We start from the raw sequence: 24837 nt of genomic DNA, 5'->3' as shown, positions 1-24837 counted from the left end.
AGAAGCGCTGTAACTACAGAAGCAAACTCTCTTAAAATGTCCACCTAAGAATAATTTGCTGCTCCAAAAACTATGTGAAGGAATTTTCAGCCCTGCAGTTAATCTAGTTTTCTTTTTTGTTTTGATTTGTTTTGTTTTTAATCCTCCCTTTGTAGAGATGGAGAGTTTATAAGTTTTAGAGAAAACTGTCAGGATGAAAATGAGATACAGAAATACAGAGTATTTAAAGACAATCTATTGCAGATAGCAATGGTCCTGAATTGTAGTTGGTAGTGCATCAGTAATATCAGTGTGACAGCTTAGCAAACATTTCACATGGATGATTTCACAAAGAATTCAGTCATAAAAATTCACATTGCAGACTCTCCACAGCTCAGATGTTATGCACTCAGAGAAAATGCTAGTCAAACATAATCTAGATAGATAGTAATGCCACTATGAACAGCATCATTTAACTCTTTTCAGCCATCACGAATTTTGTAAAAATGATGGATTAATGTCACTTCACTGCTTTTTTGTTTTGTTTTCTTTTTTTTCTTTTTTTTTTTTTTACTTTCTAACACTCACACATACACATTTAGAGTTTGGTCTTCTGCATTAAAATTCCTATGCCAGAAAAGTGAATATGCAATATAAAGTGGTTTTGACATGGGTACTAGCTTTAAGGACTTTAATCTCACCAACTGATTATAACAATGAATTGAATTTTTTTTTTCTTTTCCAGCCACAGGAAACGCAAAAAATATAAGAATAAATTGTACTTCAGTACCCTGAACGCTACCGGATTTTTAAGGGACCCTTAATGCAACACATGGCCAAGGACACCTCCCACCAGACCAGGTTGCTCCAAGCCCCATCCAACCTTGCCTTGAACACTTCCAGGGAGGGGGCATCAACAACTTCTCTGGACAATCTCTTTCGGTGCCTCACCACCCCCTGAGTGAAGATTTTCTTCCTTATATCTAATCTAAATCTACTCTCTTTTAGTTTAAAGCCATTACCCCTTGTCTTATCACTACACTCCCTAACAAATAGTCCCTCTCTGGCTTTCCTGTAGGTCCCTTAGAAGTCTTCTATAAGGTCTCCCTGGAGCCTTCTCTTCTCCAGGCTGAACAACACCAGCTCTCTCAGCCTGTTTTTTAAAAGGTACATTAAAAAAGGTATTTTTTAAAAGGTATGCCATAATTCTTAAACATTTCCTAAACATTTTGTTGTTCTATAGAAGAAACGTTGCAGCCCCTTGAACATCCCTGTGGCCCTCCTCAGGACTTGTTCTAATACTTCCACATCCTTCTTGTGTGGGGGGACCCAGAGCTGAATGCAGTACGCTGGGTGGGGTCTCATGAGAGCAAAGTAGAGGGAGAGAATCACCCCCCTCAACCTGCTGACCTTGCTTCTTTTGATGCAGCTCTGGATACAGTCGGCTTTCTGGGCTGCAAGCACATTGCTGGCTCATGTTGAGCTCCTTGTCAACCAACATACCTGAGTCCTTTTTATCAGGGCTGCTCTCAATCCATTCCCCACCCAGCCTGTATTTGTGCTTGGGATTGCCCCAGTCCAGATGCAAGACCTTGTGCTTAGCCTTGTTTAACTGCATGAAGTTTGCACAGGCCCATCTCTCAAGTGTGTCCAGGTCCGTCTGGATAGCATCCCTTCCCTCCAGTGTGTTGACCGGACCACACAGCTTGGTGTCAAGGGCAAACTTGCTGAGGCTGAACTCAATCCCACCGCCCAAAGTCACTGACAAAGACATTAATTAGTGCCAGTCCCAATACTGGTATTAAATACCAATTTAGAAACAAGGTTGTCATGAGAACAGTGTCAAATGGTTTGCGCAAGTTCAAGGAAGATGATATAAGTTGCTTTTGCCCTTTCCACCAATGCTGTAATGCTGTCATAGAAGGCCACCAGATTTGCCAGGCATGATTTGCCCTTAGTGAAGCCATGTTGGCTGTCACCAATCACCTCCTTACTTTCCATGTGCCTTAGCATAGTTTCCAGGAGGATCTGCTCCATGATCTTGCCAGGCATAGAGGTGAGACTGACTGTCCTGTAGTTCTCTGGCTCTTTCTTTTTGCCCTTTTTGAAAATGGGGTTTATGTTCCCCCTCTTTCAGTCAGTGGGAACATCGGACTGCCTCAACTTCTTCAGAGTTGGTCACAAAACACAGTTAGATGCCAGTTTTATGAGAACCACCAATGTTTCTTTCCTTTGAAAAAACAGATCTTAAATGTTACGTTTATTATTGTAAGATTTAAGCACTTCTAGTTTAACCCTATTACTGCATCTGCCATAATTCTTAAACATTTCCTAAACATTTTATTGTTCTAAAAAAAAATTCTAAGATTTTCCAAATAATTTATCATATATAGCAATGTGCAACATGGATAAATGCATTACTTTCTCTATGATACATTCACATTTCCAAATGCCAGGACTTAGAGAACTATATGTAATAGGTGAATTTCACTGCAATTAATGTATTTTAGACAATGTTTTCTTTCACAGATTTTTAATATCTTAACAAATTTTAATAAATGATACTTTTCCTTATTAAGAGACAATATTCTTAAAAAGCTGTGGGGGAAGATCAGATTTGAAGAAAGAAAAATTGGATAAATGTAGTTCCTGTGCCAGAGTAGGAGTAATGAGGAAAAGACACAAAATTCAAGACCAATCAGATCAGTTTCAGCTCCTAAAAAGTGCTAGAACAGATAATAAAACAGTCTGAGCACTTACATGATAAGAACAATATGAAGATGAGTGATAACGACAGTGGATCCATCAAGAATAAATCATGTCAAAACAATATTTTTTTCCATGAAAACATAATAGGCCTTTTGGATAGAGGAAGAGCAGTCACATTGTCATATAATTTCTCTTTAGCCTTTGATGCATTCTCACATGATGTTTTGATAAGCAAACCAGGGAAACACTGCCTGGATGGAATAACTACTGGGTGTAGTACAGTCCTCTATTGGGCTGGACAAGAGCTTGCAGTATTGTTCCACAGGGGTCTCAGAATATGCATTATTGCCATTAAAGGTCTAGTTAAAGAAATCAAAAGTATGTCTATTACATCTGGAATATGACACCACTCAAAGAGAGCTGCAAACATATTGGATCAAAATGATCCCAACAAATTGAAAAACTCTAAAAAAATCATTTAAAAAAGTTCAAATGAGGGCATGAGGGCAGGATCTGTATTTCATGGTAGAAAAACTTAACCACATAATGGCAATCATCGCAGAACAGGAATGACTGGTAGAGAGCAAAATAATCTCATTTTTACTCCCAATCCTCTAATGGTCATAAGGTGGACACAATATTTTATGCTGTTATGTTAAGACAAATGACTAGCACTTTTCCATCCTATTCAACATCAGCAAGGTCTTAATTGGAATATTATATCTAATTTTGAGTATAACATTTTAGAAAAGACATGGAACAGCAGAGGAAGCTTAAGAAGAGAGATTAAGAAAACAAAAACTGTCATAAAAGGATAAAGCAACTGTGTCTGTTTAGTCCAAAGAAGAAAAGACTGAGGGCAATATCATAAGCTTCAAAAATGTAAAAGGAAGGCATAAGAAGTTAAAAAGCTCTTGTTCATGTCCACTGTGGATGTAAGCTTAAAATAAGTAGCAAATTTAAGACCCTAATTCCAAGACATGGAATAATAACTTTCACTTGAAAGAATGAACACTTAAGTTATACCTAAGGAAAAACTCTCTAGAAGGACAGTGAAGCAATGGATTGCCTTCGAGGGCTGTGAAATCTTCCTAGCAAATTTTTCCCAACAACGGGTTGAAAAGCATCTGTCTGGAGTGATAACAGTATAGTTAATCCTGTTTTTGGCAATGGGAAAGATTAGATAAACTCTTCAATATCACTTCCAAATTTATTTTATACTATTTTTAATATGTAACAGTAATTACAAATTATTTGTCACTACAGAAACAGAAGCTTATGGACCAAATCACAGTGTAAAATAAACTAAGATACTTTTAATAACAAACCATAAAACTAAAATGCATGTTCAACTTTTGGTGAAATTGACCAGGGCATTTACTTAAGGTAAGAAACTATGAAAATCATGAAATGAGTACCTGAATTTTTAGTACAGATGTGAGGAATAACAATGTGAATCTAAAAACAAAGACGTCTACTAAAGAATATAACTGATGAGTTATAGCTGTTGCTATTTTCCTCCTTTCCTTCATTTGAGTCTCTGCTCATGTCCCACCCTTTTGATGGTTTTGACTACAGACACCTCATTTTACTTTAACAGAAAATATGTACAATTCTATTTAATAATCAGGACCCTTCATTACTAATCTGCAAGCAGGTTAATAAAAGGACATATCTTCAACTCTGTATAAAGTCCCTCAGTTGCAAATACGGACCACACAGCACCTGCCCATATAAAGACCACTATATGTGTTTGTTAGCTGAAATAGTATAACAATCTCTAGCACTTATATCTCAACTCCATTATGTATATATACATCTTTTGTTACTTAAAGCTTGTAGAAAAAGATATTCAGAGATTACTTCCAGGAAGTTTCATATCACAATTCTTTCCATTTGTTCAAATTAGTAGTTGTTATTCTGCTTAAAACGTATCCTTATTACATATTTGCTAGCTGAGTGCTAATTACAATTCCATTAAGGTGAAAGCTAACAAAGTAATTAGGCACATGCATAACTTTATGTGGGAAGTGTCACTAAATTCAGCAAGTCAGTAGATGACTTGCTTTATAACTGGTATTTTCAGCCTTATGGAAATTCTTAAGTGTTTGGCTAGACGAGAGGCTTTTCACCTTGATTTTTAAATCTGATTAAATAAAATTTGATATTCCAAAAGAAAAGCTTGATGATCATTTTCCTCTAAGACCCCTAAAAAAGACCCCTAAAAAGAAGGTCTTCCATGAGGTCCTTCTGAGATTGCTGGGAACTCCTGGATGAACAGCAGGATCCCTGCTGCTCCAGGGGAAGGCAGCTATGGGGTCTGTAGCTTCTAGCAGCCTCTAGCAATTTCAAACAAAACTATTCCTGATCAAATGGTGCTTTCAGCTTTCAGATGACTTTGAGTGGGGAGGGTCAAACACAAGTTCAGAAGGTGCTGCGAGAGTTGGATATAAGGGCCAGCCCAGAACGCAGCTCCCAGAGCAGCAGTTTGTGCAAAAGGTGCACAAAAAAGGGCCAGAAACTGCTGCTGAGGGAAGCGTTCGGTGTGCTCAGCAATGCTGGTGGTGGTGTGGTACAGAGTGCACCCACAGCAGGCACCTGAGCAACAACCTGGGCGCATCAGGCACTGGCTCAGACCTAGCTCCTGAGGGAGGATTCCTTTCTTCAGTCCTCTTGCTGAGGCTGTGGGAGGAGGAGATGGGCTCCCTGCCTACAGCAGATGTGTGCTGGCAACCATCTGTCACCAAGCAAAGGAGCTGTGCCAAAGGAGAGGCAGGCAGAGTCTGTGCTTACTAGGTCTGGGAATGGAGACTCCCAGGATGGTGAAGACTAAGAGTAAGCAAAGCTCCTTCCCTGCCTGCAGATCTGCCACTGTGGGACAGAGTCAGTGTCCTCACAGCAGACAAAGGGCTGAGCCTGAGCACAATTCAAAGGGGTGATCCTTCCCCTCTCCTGAGCACTGGTGGACACAGCTGGAGTGCTGTGACCAGTTCTGGGCTGCCCTGTACAGGGAATACTGGTGAGAATCCAATGAAGGGCCATGAAGATGATTAAAAGAATGAAACATCTCTCCTAGGAGGATAGGCTGAGAGAGCTGGAACTTCATTTTGGAAAAGAGAAGGTTGAGGAGCGGGATCTCTTCACTGTGTCTAAATATACTCTGGGGAAATAAAGAAGATAGAGCCAAATTCTTCTCAGTGATGCCTAGTGATGGGGAAGAGTCTACAGAAACATACTGATACTCAGAAAATCTTGTTTAAGAAATAAACAAAGAACAATAAAAAATAAATAAATAAAAACAGTCTTTAGAGTACAAGCAAACAGTGGAATAGGTTGGCCAAAGAGGTGGTGCTCCGGATGCAGACTTGAGCAGCCTGCTGTAGCTAGACTAGATATTTCCAGAGGCCAGTTTGTTCACCATTCAACTGTTTTGTGATTTTGTGAGCAATAGTTCTGTTTCTATGCTCTAGTGGCCTTAGATTTTTAGAAAACTGCAAATGATCAATGCAAATGACACAAATATTTGCAGCCATTTGAGTGCATCACCAAGCCAGGACAGGTGTAAAACAGCCACAGAGAGCCATCTTTGCTGCCTCATTTCCCACTGTTAAGTATCAAATGAGGAATATCTGAAAAATCTTCCAAATATGTTTCATGAGCCTCATCTCTAAATGCAAAGAGGTATTATAATTCTATGCATGCATTGTCTGTGTGATGCTATGCAGTCCAGTCTACACAATCCCGAATGAGAAAAGGAGGTGACCCATGAAACACCCACACCATTAATTGTTGTCAGCCCACGGGAAATGCTTCAAGAACTCAGCCTTCAATAGCTATGTTAGAAAAGCTAACAAAGGATCAGGCATTTAAGAAATTAGACCTGTAGTCAAGGTACTGTTACGATATGCATGATTCTTATGCTTATTCTGACATGGTAATGTATAATGCTTTCTCTTTAGAAGCAAGTAAATTTTGAATAAGAAACTAGATAGCTGAATATATGTGTAAATATGAACAAATCTCTCCGTCTGTAAAAAAAAAGGTAGCTGTAGCATAATTAGAAACAAATAGGTAATTTTCTTCTATTTTTTTAAAACATACAAAAGCTAGATATTACCACAGTGGAATGTAGCTGACAATCTAGCTCGCCATTTCAGCTGATGCAACAGAAAAAGACAACACAACACACATCAATGAAGTGATGAAAAAAATGTATCACATGGAGTGAAAAGCTTTGTTAAAATACCAGAGATCTTGCGTGTTATAAATAATTCTTGATAATGCACAGAATGTTGCCAGAAATTAATACAATATGGGCAATTTAAACCTATATATAACCTAATATATATATAAAAGACTTTTTGGAAGGAAGTGCTACATTTTAGAAGACCTACTTTCAAGAATGACAATGGACAAGTCAGTATAAACTACTGCAAATAAAATGATATGAACTTAGGATATACACAGTGGAATGGGCTGTAAGATTCTTCTGTAACAGTCTTTTTTCTCATTCCTGTGAGCTTTAAGGATCCATTTAGTAATTAATTGCAGTCCTCACTAGATGATATTACTGAAACAGAAATCTACAGATTAAATTGTGCCAGTGCAAAAGAGGCAGTGATTGGCAGTTCTTTCTTAATTACGGCATTAGGTTTAGTACTTGTGTTAATCTGAAATTCATTAACATGTCTCCAGATACCACTAGTTAAATCCAGTTTGCCAACAGGCAGAGTCAGCCCTGAAATTAGTGCTTCAGAAAACCTTGTTTATTGCCTTCTGTCCTCTGGAAAAACAAAAACAAAAAAACACCAGATCAGGTTTTCTGACATCTTGTTTGGATTCTCAAAATAATTCTGTGATAGTCTCAAGGGACAATTTTAGATACACAAAAGCTAGAACGTATTTTGTGCTAGAATTATTTAGCTACAAATATACAAGTAAATCTCTTATTTCTTCAAACAGATTCTTAATTCATCTTTTTATACTTTATTGATACATTCTTCCATGCTGCAATTTCAGGATCAATAGTTATTCTACCCATAGAAATCTGTGTAGACGATACAGACAGAAAAGCGAATAGAAGTTACATAATTTTTTCAGAAGTGTATCATGCCAATGATCCTGCTATCTTTCTTTGACAGATAAGTTATTTACTTTACAGGGAAAGCATGACAGATGTAATCTCTCTGGATTTCAGACTTTTATTCCATGGGAAATGACTGCTTAAAATTGAGAAGATGTGGATCAAAAGTTAGACAAATGGACAAGGAACTGATTAAAAATCAGATCAATCAGGTTGTGCTGAAAATGTCTGTGTACTGGTGAGTTCCCTTTACAGTACTTCACGGGCTGTCTTGGAAAATTTTAGGTAGTGTTGTCATCAGTGACTATGCCTGCAAATTAAGAATATGCTAATAAATATATTGATAATGTGAAGACAGGGAACAATATCGAATACCACATGGCAGAATTTCGGTAATCTTGGGAACTGAGGCAATAAAAATAAAATTATATGTATAATATGATGCATTCACGGGCTAATAACAGGAACTTTGTTAATAGTATGGAGTACATGTGTTTGCAGATACCAGAGAAAAAATAACGTTCAGATCAGTCTCATACAAGTTTCCTGTCTTTGTCTTTAGCCTCTTCAGGCACATTAAGGGTGCTCTATCTACCTTCATAATTTGATCTTCATAATACAAAATTATTTTTATATAATATTTATATCCCTAATATAATTACAATGGATTTCTCTATATTATCCAACCTTTTTCCCAATCTTATTTTGTAGACTTTCCTTACTATAGTCTCCAAGCAGTATGTCTTGCAAGGATTTGATGTAGAGCTTCTCAGATCCCTAAATAGGCCATCATACTAAGACATGAAAGACAACCCCTTATTAAACTTTCAGATTCATCTCTTCTGAATGTAGTTTCCTGATTTCTGCCTACATTCTCATTCTTATTTTTTTCTTTGTCATATTTCAAATGATTTTACTTACATTTCTTAGAATACGTTGCATTCTTCCTAGGAAATGCTTGGTCATTTGCACTGGACTGACAGATGCCTTATGATGGATTGGGTGAATGCTACAGAACAATGAATTATATAACTTATTTCCAATTCCAATAAATTATATAACTCACTGACAGTGACTGTTGTACGGACATACAATATGTTATATTTGGCACTTACATATTTCTATCCAACAGTTTTTGTTTGTTTGTTTGCTTTTCTATTGGCTTCAGTACACTCTTTAAGACCAATTTTTACTTTTCCAGAGATTCTTCCATAACAGTATTTCCTCCTCCTCCTTTCCTATTATCAGCTTTATAACCTACAACTTTTTTCAGTTTTAAAGGTGTTTTCATAGTGGTGTAATTTAAAATCTTGCTTAAGGTGCATCTTAACCACCTTTTATTCGGTGTTTTATCTATGAGGAGATCTTATGATTTGGATGTGTCACAATTAAAATCAGCACACTGCAAGACAAGGAAGTCTATACAATCTCTGTGTATGTGAGGAAGAACCCCATATGTATTACTTTCTCGTTCACTGATTTTAAAGCAGACACAAAATATTTGTCTGATTTTATTATTAAATAATGTATCATTCTTGTTAATTAGATTAACAATTCTCTGAAAAGTAGATTTATCAAATGTTTTTTGCACCAACTCCGCATCTCTGCCATTTGTTCTTTAATTTAATGAACAACTTTCAGGTGATATAATGACAACTCACCACTTTATTCCTTGCTTCCCTTCTCAAGCTCATTTTTCCCCTGAAAAACAGAGGAGTATTGGAGTCTGTTCACCTGTCTTTAGAAGCCTGCAGCACAGATATCTAAAACTGACATAGTTTTCCAGATTTCCCCTGCTGTCAGTACAATTCATCTGGCTTATTTTAAACATGCAAAGGATTAGGTGAACCACATCCCACCAAGTGACTTCCTCTCCATTCACTACAAAAGCAATCAACTAGTTCATGCCCTGACATCTGTACTGTAGATACCTAATGTGAAATAATTTGAATTCCATTCCTATACTATTCATAGCTAAAATTCATGTGCCTGTGTCACTCCATTTTTATGTTTGTTTTCTCTTCTATTTTATCTAGTTGTATGATACACACAAAATAAGGTGAACCAACCAGATCGTAGTAGTTTTGCTACTATCTTTCACAATGCTAAGAAAAACTGCATCTTTTATCACCTACATCACCATGTGTCTGTATTGTTTGCTATTTTCTCAGTGAAAAAAAAAAGAAAAGAAAAAAAGCAATACCGTTGTAAATGGCTATTGTCTCTAATCCATCTACTGTTCGAAATCTGTAGCATGTCAATCTGCTAAAGTTACAAGTCCTTCTGGTTTTCTGTACCTTACCTAAACAATAATTTTCCATTTCCTGGCAACAAATCATATGACTCGGACACAGGCTTGTGACCCTGTTCCATGGGAGTCATGTTCATTTGTTCTCACTTTCAGTGCTTTGTCCACAGTTTTCTATTATTATCAGGCTTCATTATCCTTCTGCATTTCCCTTCTTAGATCCCCTCTTGTAACATATCGGTCTGGCAATCTATATCAAGGTCTGCGCTCATTTCTATTAAATAATCCATTACAAATCATTAGCAAGTGAGGACCATAAGGATGAAAGATTTACATTTAAAAAAATATTTTTCCATTGATCTGGATGTTATTGATTTTGGCAAAGGAACCTCTAAAGGAGGACAAAGAAGCAATTGTAGATGTAACAAGGGAAAAAAAATGAATATTCATAATCATCTTTACAACATATGAGGAGTAAGAGATGCCGATATTAAATCAAGAAAATAAATGTGAAACTTTATAACTGTAGATCTGTATTCATTTTTCATATATAATCTTCAATTAAAAGAACTACATGTAATATCTGAAAACACTGAACGCTGTAAGAATTGTTCCTTTTCTTGAACACCTCCCATTTAATCCCAATATATCTATATATACAACAAAGTCCTAGGACTTCACAATCTGAAAACCACCCACGTGAAACAGGAAGACCGTTTTGTAGGACAAGAACCAAGAAGAAAGACATGATTTTAATTGCCTGGTTTGGTGATCAAGACCTGGGGTGAATTTAGTTGTCTAAGAACTGTCCAAAGGGCACTGGCTTGTACCTCTGAGTTTCTGAAGCATTTACATTCCCATTTTCAGAAGCCCATAGCTCAGTGTGCACATAGTTCTCTCCTCACCCCCAATGCAGCTCAGACACAGGAAGAGATGCCTCTTTTTTGACTTTAATCCAAGTTGTACTCTCTGGACAGAACTCAAGAGAAGTGCACTTACAAATTCATTGACATCATGGCTGCTGAGGGAGGCAACTCTGCTGACATGGCAATACATTGGCACAAGGAAGCCCTGATCAGATTTCAGACAGGCTTGCCCTGAAGGCTAGCAACATTGGAAGCTAAGAGATTCCATTCATGGGACCAATTTCCCTGAGGTTTTCACTCAAAGTAACCCAGAATCACCAGGTAATCAGGCAAACAAGACAGAGACACTGAGGAATCTTAAAAAGGTCAAACTGATCCTAGGGCAAATCAGCTGAAATAAGGAAGGAATGGCCTGAACATTCAGCCATAACAGGAAGTAAAAATCAACACCTTTCTTGGGTTTGCACATATCTGCTCAAATGATACTTTCCCTTTGTTTTACACTTTTCTCAGAAACTTCTGATTCGCTGCACAAGGCTCAGGACAACTTACTATGATAAGAACAAAACGACGTGTGTTTTATGCCTAGGTAAGCAAGAAATCCTGCCTAAACACTTTGTGCGTGAGCAGTATCCCTTGCTGGTAAGAAACAGTGAAAGTGCGAGACAGAGAAAAAATTATTTGTGTTTGAGCTGCAGATAGTCCATGCATAAAGGAGGATCAATACAACAATTTGTAACTATCAAGAGCTGGAGCCTTTAAACGCTGGATGGCTTAGTAGAAACCTTCCCACAGTGGCTGTATGTCAATATAAGGGTTATTTCCAAGTACCTTTAGTTGTTTTTCTCCAGCGTGATAAGCAGTGGACTCTAGTATCCTAAGGCTTTCTCTTCAGATCTCTGGGTAGGAACTTGGAAGAACCACAGCAGAGACTAAACAAGCCTTTCAAGTTTGCAGAGCCTAGCATGTGCTGAGTAGTCCAGCTGCCCTGATGTTGCATATGCCACACACAGATGATGAGTCAAGGTTCCCTACATCCCTTTCACTTTCCTTTAAAATGCCTAATAATTACCTCCAAAAAGTGGGACACAGCTCCCATAAATGACCTTATTATGAGATGTGACTTGATGCTACCTGGGGGTATATTTACAAAATGTGATTATGTGTGGCACAGGAACAGTGACAATACATTTCTGTCTCTCAGCTCAGGATCAAGCTACCTTGGAGCAAAGCCAAGGTAGTCCTAGAGTGGCTCCAAACAAGAAACTCAAATGCTGATCTAGCTGGAGCTCAGTGAGCAATGATGTGTTCTCTGTGATTTTATCTTTGCTTAGCCTTACAGTAAAAGGAAAGCAATCTACTATTGAAGTCTCCATGCCCCTATTCCTTAAGATACAACACACAGAACTGAGGATTTCTAGTCATTTAAATAATTTGAGAAGTATATATATGGCAAGCTTTGAAAGAACAGAAATTCTAAGGAGGCAGCAGGACATAGTGCATGGATGTTATATAACAGCTTCCTTTCCTTTGTGTATTTTTGCATTTCCCTGGTTAGCTGATGGATTTTCCTTTTTCAACTAAATAATGAGCAGGTGACACCTGTTACCTATTTTCAAAAAATATTTCTGAGGGACATTCCATTTCAGAAGGTAAAAAAAACATGGGTGAGCTAATTTAACAAAGTAGTTAGATCCCCATAATCTCAGTGCATTCAGGTTGATTCGGTGATTTGTAATTCCAGGCACTGGCAACATCTGCACAGTAATAACCAGTACTAACTGCTATGTGATACGGTATTTGCATCTTATTGTACATTTACGACAAGATCACTGAATAAAGATGCAAAAATCTTGCAATCATAGCTTAATAATTTTTTTCCCTAAATTAAACACACTAATAGATCAGAGTTTCTACTTTTGCTGGTTATACTGGTAAATTCTGATTATAAATGTCCTCAGCAATTTTAAATCCTTATTTGTCTTAAAACATACAGAAAAATTACAAGGAGATATGTAAACAGCATAGACCTCCAACTGCAAATGTAAAAAAGTACTTTAGGAACAGAGACGTAGAAAACCTATTGCTTACTTATCTAGACACTTCCATTTCTGTGAAAATTCTTTTAATGATGGTGCTATCTAATCAAACTTCATTTCAAATATTGCAAATATGTTATAAAAAACATGAAAGATGTTCATTTCATGATAGCATGAAATCTAACTTTTTATTGCTCATTGAAACAATATAAGAGTGAGTGATGTAACAACCAACCATCATTATTAAATGAAAACTAATTTTTTTGTTTCAAACTTAAATTTTATCCTTTACATTAAGACTATGATAGCATATTGATAGTTTCTTTCTCTGAACTAGGTTGGGGTTGGTGGGTTACTTTTTTTCCTTACTGGACAGAAATAAATAATGTTTGAAAATCATGATAGGTTCTCTTTGGAGAACCTTTTATTTTTATAACTTTTTTTTTTTTTATAACCCTTTGGAGATAATGCAGATGCTTTCTTTTAATCCCAAGGGCGAATTGTAATTTATCTTCTATAAAACAGAAAATTTTAATCTGAATGAAAACCAAAAAATATTCAGATGTTGATGATGGGTTGTTTCTTTCTTTGCATACATTGCATGACAAAAAATCTTCCAATAAATACATAAAATTAATCCTGTACTGCACTAAGATTTCTTGCTTCAGTGCTGTCTGGGTAGAAATATGGAGTCATATTTATAGATGCTTTGATTCTGCTGTAACTACAATAAAAACACAATAGAGACTATGACATTTAAGTAAACTAGTAGTCACTTTTTAATGTGTATTCTTGCCACAATCTATCAACTTTAACCAATAATCCAGTTTTTGGAGTAGTGCAGGCTCATTTCTCTTCAGGATTCCAAACAAAATTTCACCCCAACACACATTTCCCCCATTTCAGTTTGCATCCCAGAGTGTACTTCTCCATTCTGTGGAGTTTTTGTTGGTGGTGGTATTGGTAGTGCTTGTTGGTGTTGTTTTGATTATTTTTTATAAGTAGTTATAGTTATTCCCTTTTTTTATTAGGAATTAAACATGTCCAAAGTTATGCCATTTTAAGAAATATCAGCAGAGGTCTTTTTTGTTTTGTTTTGTTTTTTGGCAATATGTGTTATCCTGCTACTACCAAAAGTGCCTACAGAATACGTCTAAATTGCATCTGCAACATGCTTTAAAATTCTTTCCGGTCTGGTTGACTGAGCTCAAGCAAAATGACATCTCTCTTAGTCATTTTACTTTCTGTTGGAACTATTTCAACCTTCTGTATGTGTTTTTGAATTTTGGCATAAGGAATACCTGCTGCTTTTTCTTCTGCTTTTCTTTCATCTTTTGTTCTGAAAATGGGGAGAGGGGTGACAGAAGGTAAATTGAGAGTCCATTTGGGTAGGATTTCTAGGAAGTCACCTAGAACCCACAGTAACCAAAACACAACAGACTAAAGAATATACTCCCAGCCACGCCTTCTACTTATTTAAAGCATACTTCTGGGACACAGCTTTAGTCTTCATTGGATTAAAGGCTTAAAAGTCAGATCTTTTTTCTCTTTAGTGAATATCTTAATCCCAGACTAATATGAAAAGTTTGTGGGGAGGACCAAGCTCCTGCGTTTCCACCATGTTCATCTCAAATAGTTAGCACTACTATATTAAAAGTTTCTAACTCACTTCCATAAATCTCCAGAGGAATAAACCTCTTCCCATGTACTTAACATAGAAGGGTGGTAATGTACACTTTTACACCATGTGGAACACTTAAAATTTAGGCAAGCCAACATCAAAGTTAATCACATTGGATATTACCCTCACTTATTGTAAGTGGTGGCTCAAAGGAGGAAGCTATCATTGGTCTATAAAGTTTGATAGAGTAGTTAAAAACATATCCAAATCTTAATATTCTGAAATGTAGCTGAGTCTCTTTCAATAATCTTACCTTTACATAAATAGCTCAACTACCAGCAAATAAAACTATATTCAAGTACCAGTCAAGCTGCTAATTTGTTAATAGAGCTGTTAAGTAATAGAGAGAAGGACCATTTTCAAATCCATCCAGCTGTGTATGCTCCTGTAACATGGCTTAAAAGTGTTTAGGCTTCCAAGTATAACTAATAATAAAGAATATTCTGTATTTTGCAAACTAATTTTTGATTACATGCTAATGTAATTATAAAAGTTAATAACCTAATGAAATTGGCACAAATTGAAAAATATTAACATGGAAACCTCACTAATCATCACTTTGATTTTGTGCTATGCACAGAATCCACAGAATTGCAACTAAATTCTTTACTGCAAATTATTCACTCTTAATTATCAAATGTTCAATTTTTATGATAGAGGTAACAGGAGAATTGAGAGAAACAGTCTATTTAAAATAGAACGCCCCAGGAATTTGTACATCAAATCCATTTTATTTCAGGCTTAGAGGGGAGAGATTTGGCTAAGACTATGGGGAGCAACATTTTGGGTCCAATCTGCTCAGCATAAAACACAACGTGCTGCATGGCCAAAGTGATTGGATACCTTAATCCTCAGGAACAGCAGTGAATGCTTCCTCTGCTGAAGTAAATTAGAGAAGTTTCTAAGATAAACTATCTTCTGCATATTTAATATTTCATGCTATTAGAAATGCTTTAACCAGCCTTTGAGAAAATCTCTTTGACTCATAGCTTCTTGCAGTAAAATACACAGAAGTAGATGAGTTGCTATGGTGCCTAAACGTTGATGGACAGGACCACTCTTTGGTAGCCTTTAGAAGTATCAGCCTTTCCCTTCAGCTGTATGGAGAACTAGACACTTTGGACTTCACCAGAGACTGAAACTGAGGCAAAAGTATTTGCCTGTGAGGAATGAACTGAACCTCATCACTTTTCTCTTAAATGTCATGTTTACTTTGCTCAGATTCTCCCTGGTTTTGCTTAAGATCACAGCTTATAACAAGGTCTAGTACATCTAACTTGTTTTTGAATTCAATACTACTTTCACTATAGACCTGAACTCAATTGATTACTGGTGAATAATACATCTCCCTAGAGCAGGACAACGAAATACTGCTGTCTGATGATGATGTAGGCAATGTCTGTTAATTATAAATTTATTCTCTCCTCACTGTCCTATGGTATTGTCTATCTGATTCATCTGTCATTCCCTTCAGCAGAGACACTGGCATTTTCCTCTTTATATGAGAATCACAGGATGGCTTGGGTTGGAAGGGACCTTAAAGATCATCTCGTTCCAAACCCCCTGCCATGGGCAGGGATGCCACCCACTAGATCTGGTTACCCAGGACCTCATCCAACTTGGTCTTGAACACCTCCAGTGATGGGGCATCCACAGCTTCTCTGGGCAATCAAAGATTCATCAAGACCATTTAATCAACAACAACTTCTCTGAAGTGTGGTTCTATTTTTTGATGTAGACATTTATCAGCTATTACCAGTTAGATCACTTTTTACATGAATGAAGCATAAATAGGGTTTATTTATACTACCAAATACCCTTCATGAAAACATTGTTGCTTTTTTTTTTTCATTAAATTCTGTCTAATGTGTCTATTTTATGTCAGAAGTAAAAGGTGTTGTAGGAAAATGAAATAGTTTCTTATGATTCTGTCAAAGAGGAACTGAAAAAACAATTAATTTCTCTTCATGAATACCCTGCTGGCTTGAAGAATTGTCTTACCAAATGGACCATAAATCAATACATGGAAAAATTAATAACTTGTATAGATATTCTTACTTGATTTGATAGATTTAATAGGACATTTTCAATTTAAACACTTAAGTTACGAAGCTTGTCACAGTAATATTTTCCTCAAATCACGCAGCAGGCCTTCTTCCTGGTAATAAAGGTAATAAGGATATCTGAAGGGCTTAATAACTATGCAGGACTGCAGCTGTGATGTTTCTTACACTGACTAAAATGTAAAAATAATACACATTATGGATTCAGTTTCTTTGCACTCAGAGACCTTTTCACTTGGAATTGCAAGAGTTTTTACTGCACCTCACTATAGCTTGAGTTAACTGTACTCTAATATATCTGAATATCCTGCACTGAACTGGAGACGCAATTCAATTTTCATTGGGTAATAAGGGTAAATCCTTTATCACCTTCATATACATATTAATTATTAAAATACCTTGTTCCCCAAAACAGAGAATTGACCTCAATCACATTCCATGTCATAAATTCTGCATGCAAAGAAAATATATTGTTCAATTCATCAGTACATAAGATCTGCACATAGCAAGAGTATGGCAATAAATTACATTTACTTTTAGGTTCTGCCTTCTAATTTCACACACAGCATTTTCATAATCTCTGATTTTAATCACATGGATTTGTAAGGTGTCTGAGAATCACAGCAGCTCCAAGCATTGCCAGCTATGCATGCTTACATTATAATCATACATTACTTAAACCCATTAAGAGTGATTCAGACCACTGTGCAATTTTTGTTTCATGTATAGCCATCTGGATTAATTCCATTAAAATAATCAGCATGACAAAACAGAACTTATTTGAAATCATCTCATTTGAGACCCTGATCAGTCTCAATAATAAATTAATAGAGGTAAGTATTCCTTTCTTAATTTAACATACGGGCACAGGAATCTAGACATTGGGAAAGCTTTTAACCCTGTCAGAATAAGGTATCAATGACATCATATAATTTGAGTGTTTCTGACAGTACAAATCCCTAAATGATGAACTGACAATACGTACTCTTAGCTTTCAGATGAGCCCAACTTAAAATATTTCAAAAAGTTTATTTTTCCTATTGGTAGTTGTAGACTTGAGCATTGAATTAAAAATAAAAAAAAATAAAAATAAATAAAAATAAAAACTTAATTAGGAGCATAGCTCCAGTACATTTTAAGTGGGACATTTAGTTCTATTGTGCTTAATGCCATAAAAAATGTCAAAACATGTCAACCTCAAAGGGTACCCATTTTAAAGCTTCTGTTTTAATGATAAATAATTATCTGAGAATGCAAATTTTGTACTCAGTGAAATAATAGAGAGGTGTCAGCTTTCTTGAATAAAACATGTAAAACTGTCTGAGATTAATATTAAGTCAAGAGAGTTTTGAGTAGATTAATGTCTTAGCAAACTCATAAGATAGCAGGAGAAGATGAATTTTGTAAACAGCTGTTTCCAAAATAATGATTGCCTGAAAGGTTCAAAATTGTCCATGAGAAACCTGACACTTTTTTTTTGTGTGTGTGTGTGTGTGTTTGTTTGTTTAATGTCCTCTATAGATACTGCTTTCTGTGGAAAAAATGCAATAAGGAGAAGAGAACGACAGGAGAGGAGAGGAGAGGAGAGGAGAGGAGAGGAGAGGAGAGGAGAGGAGAGGAGAGGAGAGGAGAGGAGAGGAGAGAAAGACAAAGACAAAGAGAAGGAGAAGGAGAAGGAGAAGGAGAAGGAGAAGGAGAAGGAGAAGGAGAAGGAGAAGGAGAAGGAGAAGGAGAAGGAGAAGGAGAAAGAAAGAGAAAGAAAGAGAAAGAGAAAGAGAAAGAGAAAGAAAGAAAGAGAAAGAGAAAGAGAAAGAGAAAGAAAGAGAAAGAGAAAGAGAAAGAGAAAGAGAAAGAAAGAGAAAGAGAAAGAGAAAGAGAAAGAGAAAGAGAAAGAGAAAGAGAAAGAGAAAGAGAAAGAGAAAGAGAAAGAGAAAGAGAAAGAGAAAGAGAAAGAGAGGACGAGAGGAAAGAGAGATCGAGAGGAAAGAGAGGTCGAGAGGACGAGAGGAGAGAGAGAAAGAAAGAAAAAGAGAGAAAGAGAGAAAGAAAGAGAGAAAGAAAGAGAGAAAGAGAGAAAGAAAGAGAAAAAGAGAAGGAAGGAAGGAAGGAAGGAAGAGAGAGAGAGAAAGAGAGAGAGAGAAAGAGAGAGAGAGAAAGAAAAAGAGAAGGAAGGAAGGAGGGAAGGAAGGAAGGAAGGAAGGGAGAGAGAAAGAGAGAGAGAAAGAGAGAGAAAGAGAGAGAAAGAAAGAGAAAGAGAGAAAGAGAAAGAAAGAGAAAGAAAGAAAGAAAGAAAGAAAAAGAAAGAGAGAGAGAGAGAGAGAAAGAGAGAAAGAGAGAGAGAGAAAGAAAGAAAGAAAGAAAAAGAAAGAAAGAAAGAAAGAAAAAGAAAGAAAGAAAGAAAAGAAAGAAAGAAAGAAAGAAAGAAAGAAAAAGAAAGAAAGAAAAGGGGAGAGAGAGAGGGAGGGAAGGAGAGTGAGGGAAGGAAGGAGAGGGGGAGAGAGAGAGGGAGTCGGGGGGAAGGAAATGAGTCTGTTTGCATGTATGAGACTACAGGTCTTGTTCTGCCCTTACTTTTAAGATTAAGTGAAAGGTTCAGATTGTAATGGCTGTAAATACATTGTGTTATAGTGTGTGACGTTTGCTAGATATTTATCTCTGGAATTGTTGCAGTGTGTTAATGTAAATATAAATGTATATGTACAGGTAGGCAAAAAAACAGCTACTTTACACCACACACTAGCTACAAATCAACTCCATCTAGAAAGAATGGGTGTTCATCTATTTGAAACTTCTTTACTGTGAGGGTGGCAGAGCACTGAAATAGGTTGCCTAAAGAGACTGTGGAGTCTTCTCAAAAACTGCCTGGACATGATCCTGTGCAATGTGTGCTAGGTGACCCTGCTTGGCAGGGGTTTGGACTGGATGATGTCCAGAGGTCCCTTCCAACCTCAGCCTGTGATTCTGTGTCATTCTGTGAAATGCTTTACGTACAAAATGAGCATTGACCTTTGTCTTTGGAATTCAAACACAAATTCTAATCTTTACTTCTGAAGTAGGACAACTGTGGAGAGAGACATAGATCAATCTTATGATTCTGTGTTTTATTTCTGCCCAAGAAATACCATGATAATCGCTTTGTCATTCTTTCTTCTTCTTTTTTTTTCCCTTTAGAAGAAACTACAGAGAATTTTTTTTTCATTAAAAAAATAAAATAAAAAAAATACGAATACACATTTTGAAACACCTCCACTATGAATGCACATTCAAGTCCTATTTCTGTTAAATGATGACCATTTCTCATAAAACACTCAGCACATGCTAGGGTAAAAACTCTTAGAAAGCATCTGATTATTTTGTAGACAGACTAATGAAGTCAAACAATGAGAACAGTGGAGAAGGGAGATCTACTAAGTCATTACACAATTACACCCTATTGTACATCACCATTTATAAATTTAATTGACAAGAAAAAAAATTATTTCAATAATTTTAAACATTAAACATCAATTCCACATAAAAATGTAATTTGTTCTGGATTAAAAAAAAAAAAAGTGAGGAAAATATTTCAAATGTCGAATCTCTATAAAAAGAAAAAAATCCACAAAGTGACAACGTATCTACTTTTTGCCAGAGAAAAACAAAGACAAGTAGGAGCATGAAAATTCTGAGATCCCTCAGTATTCTTTAATCAAATAGCTGGGAAGGGCTGGTTATGGTTTACCAGCAGGGAACATCAAGAACCTAGGGAACTAAATGGGCTGTGTCTTGGCTTGGAAATGCTCTGGCTTGGAAATAAAAGTCTTTATATTTTCCTTTTTTTCCTTTTTTTTTTTTAACAAACAAACAAAAAAAAATAATTTCTATGTACAAAGCAATAGGCTGCTGAATTACTTTAGAGGTTTCTTAGAGGTTTCTTTCCATAAGAAGTGAAATTAATGATTAAACTGTCCATTATAACTGAAAAGCAATTGTTTTTAAACACCATGCTTTGATAGCTGTTCTAAAAAAAACCAAAGGCAATAGTAAAATAGAAGATTGCACTCAGTAGCAATTCAAATCTCATGTACAAATAAATTTATTCATTCCTATTACAAATGTAGAACTTCTGTCCCCTTCAAAATCATGCTGGACTGTGATATTTTCTGTATTTAACACAGAACTGGCAGAAGAATATCCAAGCAGAAGCAAATGTCGTATCAATTACATCAGTACACTGTGTGCTGGTGGTTATGACCACCCTTCAGTCATGAAGGTGTCATGGAGGTTTACACAGACGAATCCCTCAGGGGAACAAACCTTCTTTATATTTTGTAAATAAAAATAAACACAGGAAAAAAAATCAACATATTTCAAAGTGATTACTTGTAATCAAAAGCAAAACTATTACTCCAATAAAAAGAAACATGCATGTTTTCTTCCCGTTATGGAGACTGAGGACTCTCCATAAGGCAGTACGATGTCCTTCACAGCACAAGTCAACTTTGTGAGTTGTAACCCACTGAACTCAATGTAGCAACATATTAGTGGCAGTTGCACCCACTCATTACTACCTTCGTTAAGAGGGATTATCATCATCTTGAGGCACAGTGGCTTAATTCTAAAACACAGAAAATGTTTAAGCATAAGAAAAAGACTTTTTACTGAGAAGATGCTCAAACATTGAAACTGATTGCTCAGAGAAAATTTTGCAGCATCATTGGATATATTCAGAACAGGACTGGATGTGGTCCTGAGCAGTCTGATCTAGCTGAACCTGATCTGAGCAGGGGGCTGGAGCAGGCGGTCTCCAGGGGTCCCTTCCAACCTCAGCAATGCTGTGATCTTGTTATTGTTAGGATAGAAAAATGTTACCTTGAATGGCTGTAAAAGCCAAGGTTTTCCTTTCACGTATCAGTTCACTTTTAAATAATACATTATTAGTGACTTGAACCAAGGACTCACGTCAAAATTGACACACAGCAGTACTGTCAACTCCCACCACACGAGGTCTAGCAACCTGCATATCTGTTCACCTCTGTAAACCAAGTCAGACACAGCTATGTTGTTTTCCTGAGGAACGGAGACTTGAGATTAATAGGAAAAGGCACGGGATTAAAGACTGTCTTCTGATGATGTCTCCCATTGCATGACCTCAGTGTGTGACCCGAGGGAAATACTGCGACATATGACACACACAGAAAGTTAGCACACCAGTACATAATGTTGACTAACCTCATACTGCGAAGATTTTTTGTATCTCATGAGACAGAAAGTTGACCTCACAGAAATGTTCCCTTTATTTCTTTCTCTTTTCCTCTCTTTCAGTAAATCACTTGTTCAAAAACAGATATTTTTTCATTAGTGTCCAGAATGGTTTATCCCACTCTTTCATCTCCTCATGTTGTTGCAATAGTTAGAGTCAGCCAGAGAAAATATGACAGGTATCGATGAAATACAACAGTCTTTAGGGAGAAAAAGGTTTCAAGTAAAGTGTATAGCTTATCTTTTTATGCTAAACTTTAATGCTAACCAAATGAAAACAGATCACTTTCTTTATGCTTTAACAACACAGACTCAAAGGAATATAAGCTGGAAATGTAGATAATTATCACTGCAAACCTTACAATATGCTGCCTACTTTTGTCATCATAGCAACATTCCCATTTGCCAGCTACATACTTTGCTCCAGGTTTTCTTTAATATCCCTAAAGAATCATTTTAAACTCCTTCTGTCTTTATATTCCTGGAGACAGGGATTCCCTTTTCACAAAAATTGCATAGAAAGAAAAAAAGGTTTAGAAGAAGAAAAAATTGTGAACTGCAGCCAATATTCATATCAACCAAATGGCCTGGTACATTACCTAAAGCAAAAAATGCTTCCACTTGGAAGCTAAATTCAAAATGACCTTGTGCTTTTTTCAAAAAGGCTGGCAGCTGAGGTCACTGGAGTGAATTGTGATAGACAGTGCTTCTCTCTATAGTTAGAAGGCATTTCTAGTACGTGAATTACCACCAAGTAGGGAAAAAAAAGGAAAACATAGCAAAGCACATTGTTCCATTTCCTTGTAAAGTAATGGCAAATATAGCCTAAAACAATTATGGGTTTCATGAAATAATATAAGTTTTCAGCAACTTTATTTCACCACCAAATATGTTCTACCCTTTTCAATTCTACATTCATAAATTAAGCCTGTTCTTTAACAGTCTCTACTGTTGACAACACAAGCAACAGTAACTGCATTTCCCCAGCAGGCAGATCGCAGCTGCACAGATTATGTAGTGTTGTTTAAAAACATATATTGCAGTTGTGCTAGAGCTGACTAAATCACTGAGCAAAAAACCAATGAAAAGGAAAAGAAGCTGGAACTGATAGTAAGTCTTTTAATTCAGATTTAAATATGCAAGCTGAAAGAAATTCCACTCTCTTGACTTCTGTAAGGAAATTGTTAACGGTAATTTCAGAAGAAGCCAATTTTCAGAAGGGTATTTTTCCAATTCATTGTCTTGCAAACACAAGAGCAACCTCTGTCTAAGGATTTTAATCTGTCAATAGGACTGCATGAGTCCTCAACTTGTTTCAATAATAGCAGCTTTTCACTGAAATATTTTGATCGACAGATTCTTATTTTTAACATCTGCCTCTTGTGGGAGCAACTTAATGTTAAGATGAAAAATACACTTGGGGTTTCAAAGCAGGTGGAAAAACTCACAGTTCTGACTAAATGGGAACTGTTTCTAATCTTGTGTTTTCCACTGTGCCTTGAAGTATCCTATATATAGAAGAAAACACATCTTTTCACTTCTGAAACATTTAAAGAAGAAAAAAAAAAAAAAGAGCACATGTAACTTACCATTAAAGTTTACTGCCCGGATATAAGTAAGTAGTTCTTTACCATCAATTGTGCTCATCCTTGGGCATAGACCAATATATCCTGGACAGAGATCTTTGTGCATGTTGTGTAGTGCATAGGCCATGGAATACACTGCATCAATAACAAACTGAACTTTTCCTTCTTGCTCATAGGCTGAATCTCTTGCAATTCTTTCTAAGCCTAAGAAAGAAAGAGAAAAAGTCTGTTTACTTCCATCTGTATGCATGTGTTTGTGCACATGTGAGCAAAAATTCACAGAAGAACATAAATGATTACAGTTAGATAGATAGGTAAAGTTAGGACTCAGCTATCCATCACCTAGATAAACAAGGCAAGGGAAAATATGGCCATCTGGTTTTGCCTCTAATCCTTTTATGTTGTGCCAGGTATATAAACATTATGTTGAGTCCTGGGATGGGAAACAGGACAGAACATTTCATTACAAGGATAAGAAAGAAATATATATATATATATATGCACTTCTACAATCCAGTAGAAATACTCTTTGCAGCTTATTGACTTTCGTTCAACAACTGTTTATTGTTATTTATAGGACACTTCTACAGCAGCTTGACATTCTGTTTTAGATAAATTTAAGGCTACCTTGATTTTTATCTATGTCTATTGCCTGATAAACATTATTTAAACATGTCAGGACAAAAAAGCTGAATGTTTGCCAAGTGATGTGGCCATCTGTCTCCATATTGAAAAGTGCTTATTCTGAGACTTTTTCGCTGTATTTATTAGTGAATTATGCTTCCCATTGAGAGCCATGTACTGCCTGCTCTTTCTTTCAGGGACATTTTTCCTACAGAGGGAATACAGAGCAAATCAATACATTATGAGATTTTGATTCTACAGGGATTTCCCACATTAATCATCTACATCCAAATCCAGAGATATCTTTTATGTTCAGGGGTGATATTACTAAGTGGAAAAGTTAAAATTAAAGTTCAGAAAAATTATGTTTTAGGTTGACAACCAACATGCAATGCCATGTCCTCTGTGGGAATACAGGCATTGATTTCTAAGGCACAGAATTTTCTTTTACAAGGGGAAAGAGGGCTTTACAGATCTTGACATGAAATCTGTCCTGCTGAAGTCTACAGCCAAGTTCCCATTGACTCAGGGACCACAAGACTAAAACCAAGGTTATCTACTAGATAACAGACTCATTCAGTGTAAAAATAATCCATTCATACTATTTGAAACTAAGAATATAAAAATGAACCAAAATTTTATGCACCATTTCTTTACTATTCTTTACCTTATTTTTTGTTTGTTTTTATTTCAAAAGTGTTTTATCAATTCATGATAT

General features: G+C 36.3%; 1 protein-coding gene across 1 annotated transcript in view; it reads right to left on the bottom strand.

Annotated features, from left to right (window-relative positions):
* Positions 1 to 24837, bottom strand: part of GRM8 (glutamate metabotropic receptor 8) — a 343619-nt gene that overhangs the window by 104101 nt on the left and 214681 nt on the right. Inside the window, 1 exon segment of the mRNA XM_040549625.1 lies at positions 23499 to 23699. Within this exon segment, the coding sequence (XP_040405559.1) occupies positions 23499 to 23699 (201 nt within the window).

This window comes from Cygnus olor, chromosome 1 (assembly GCF_009769625.2).
Source record: "Cygnus olor isolate bCygOlo1 chromosome 1, bCygOlo1.pri.v2, whole genome shotgun sequence".
NCBI lineage: Eukaryota > Metazoa > Chordata > Aves > Anseriformes > Anatidae > Cygnus > Cygnus olor.
Note: the sequence above shows the minus strand (reverse complement) of the source record. Positions and strands in the feature narration are given on the sequence as shown.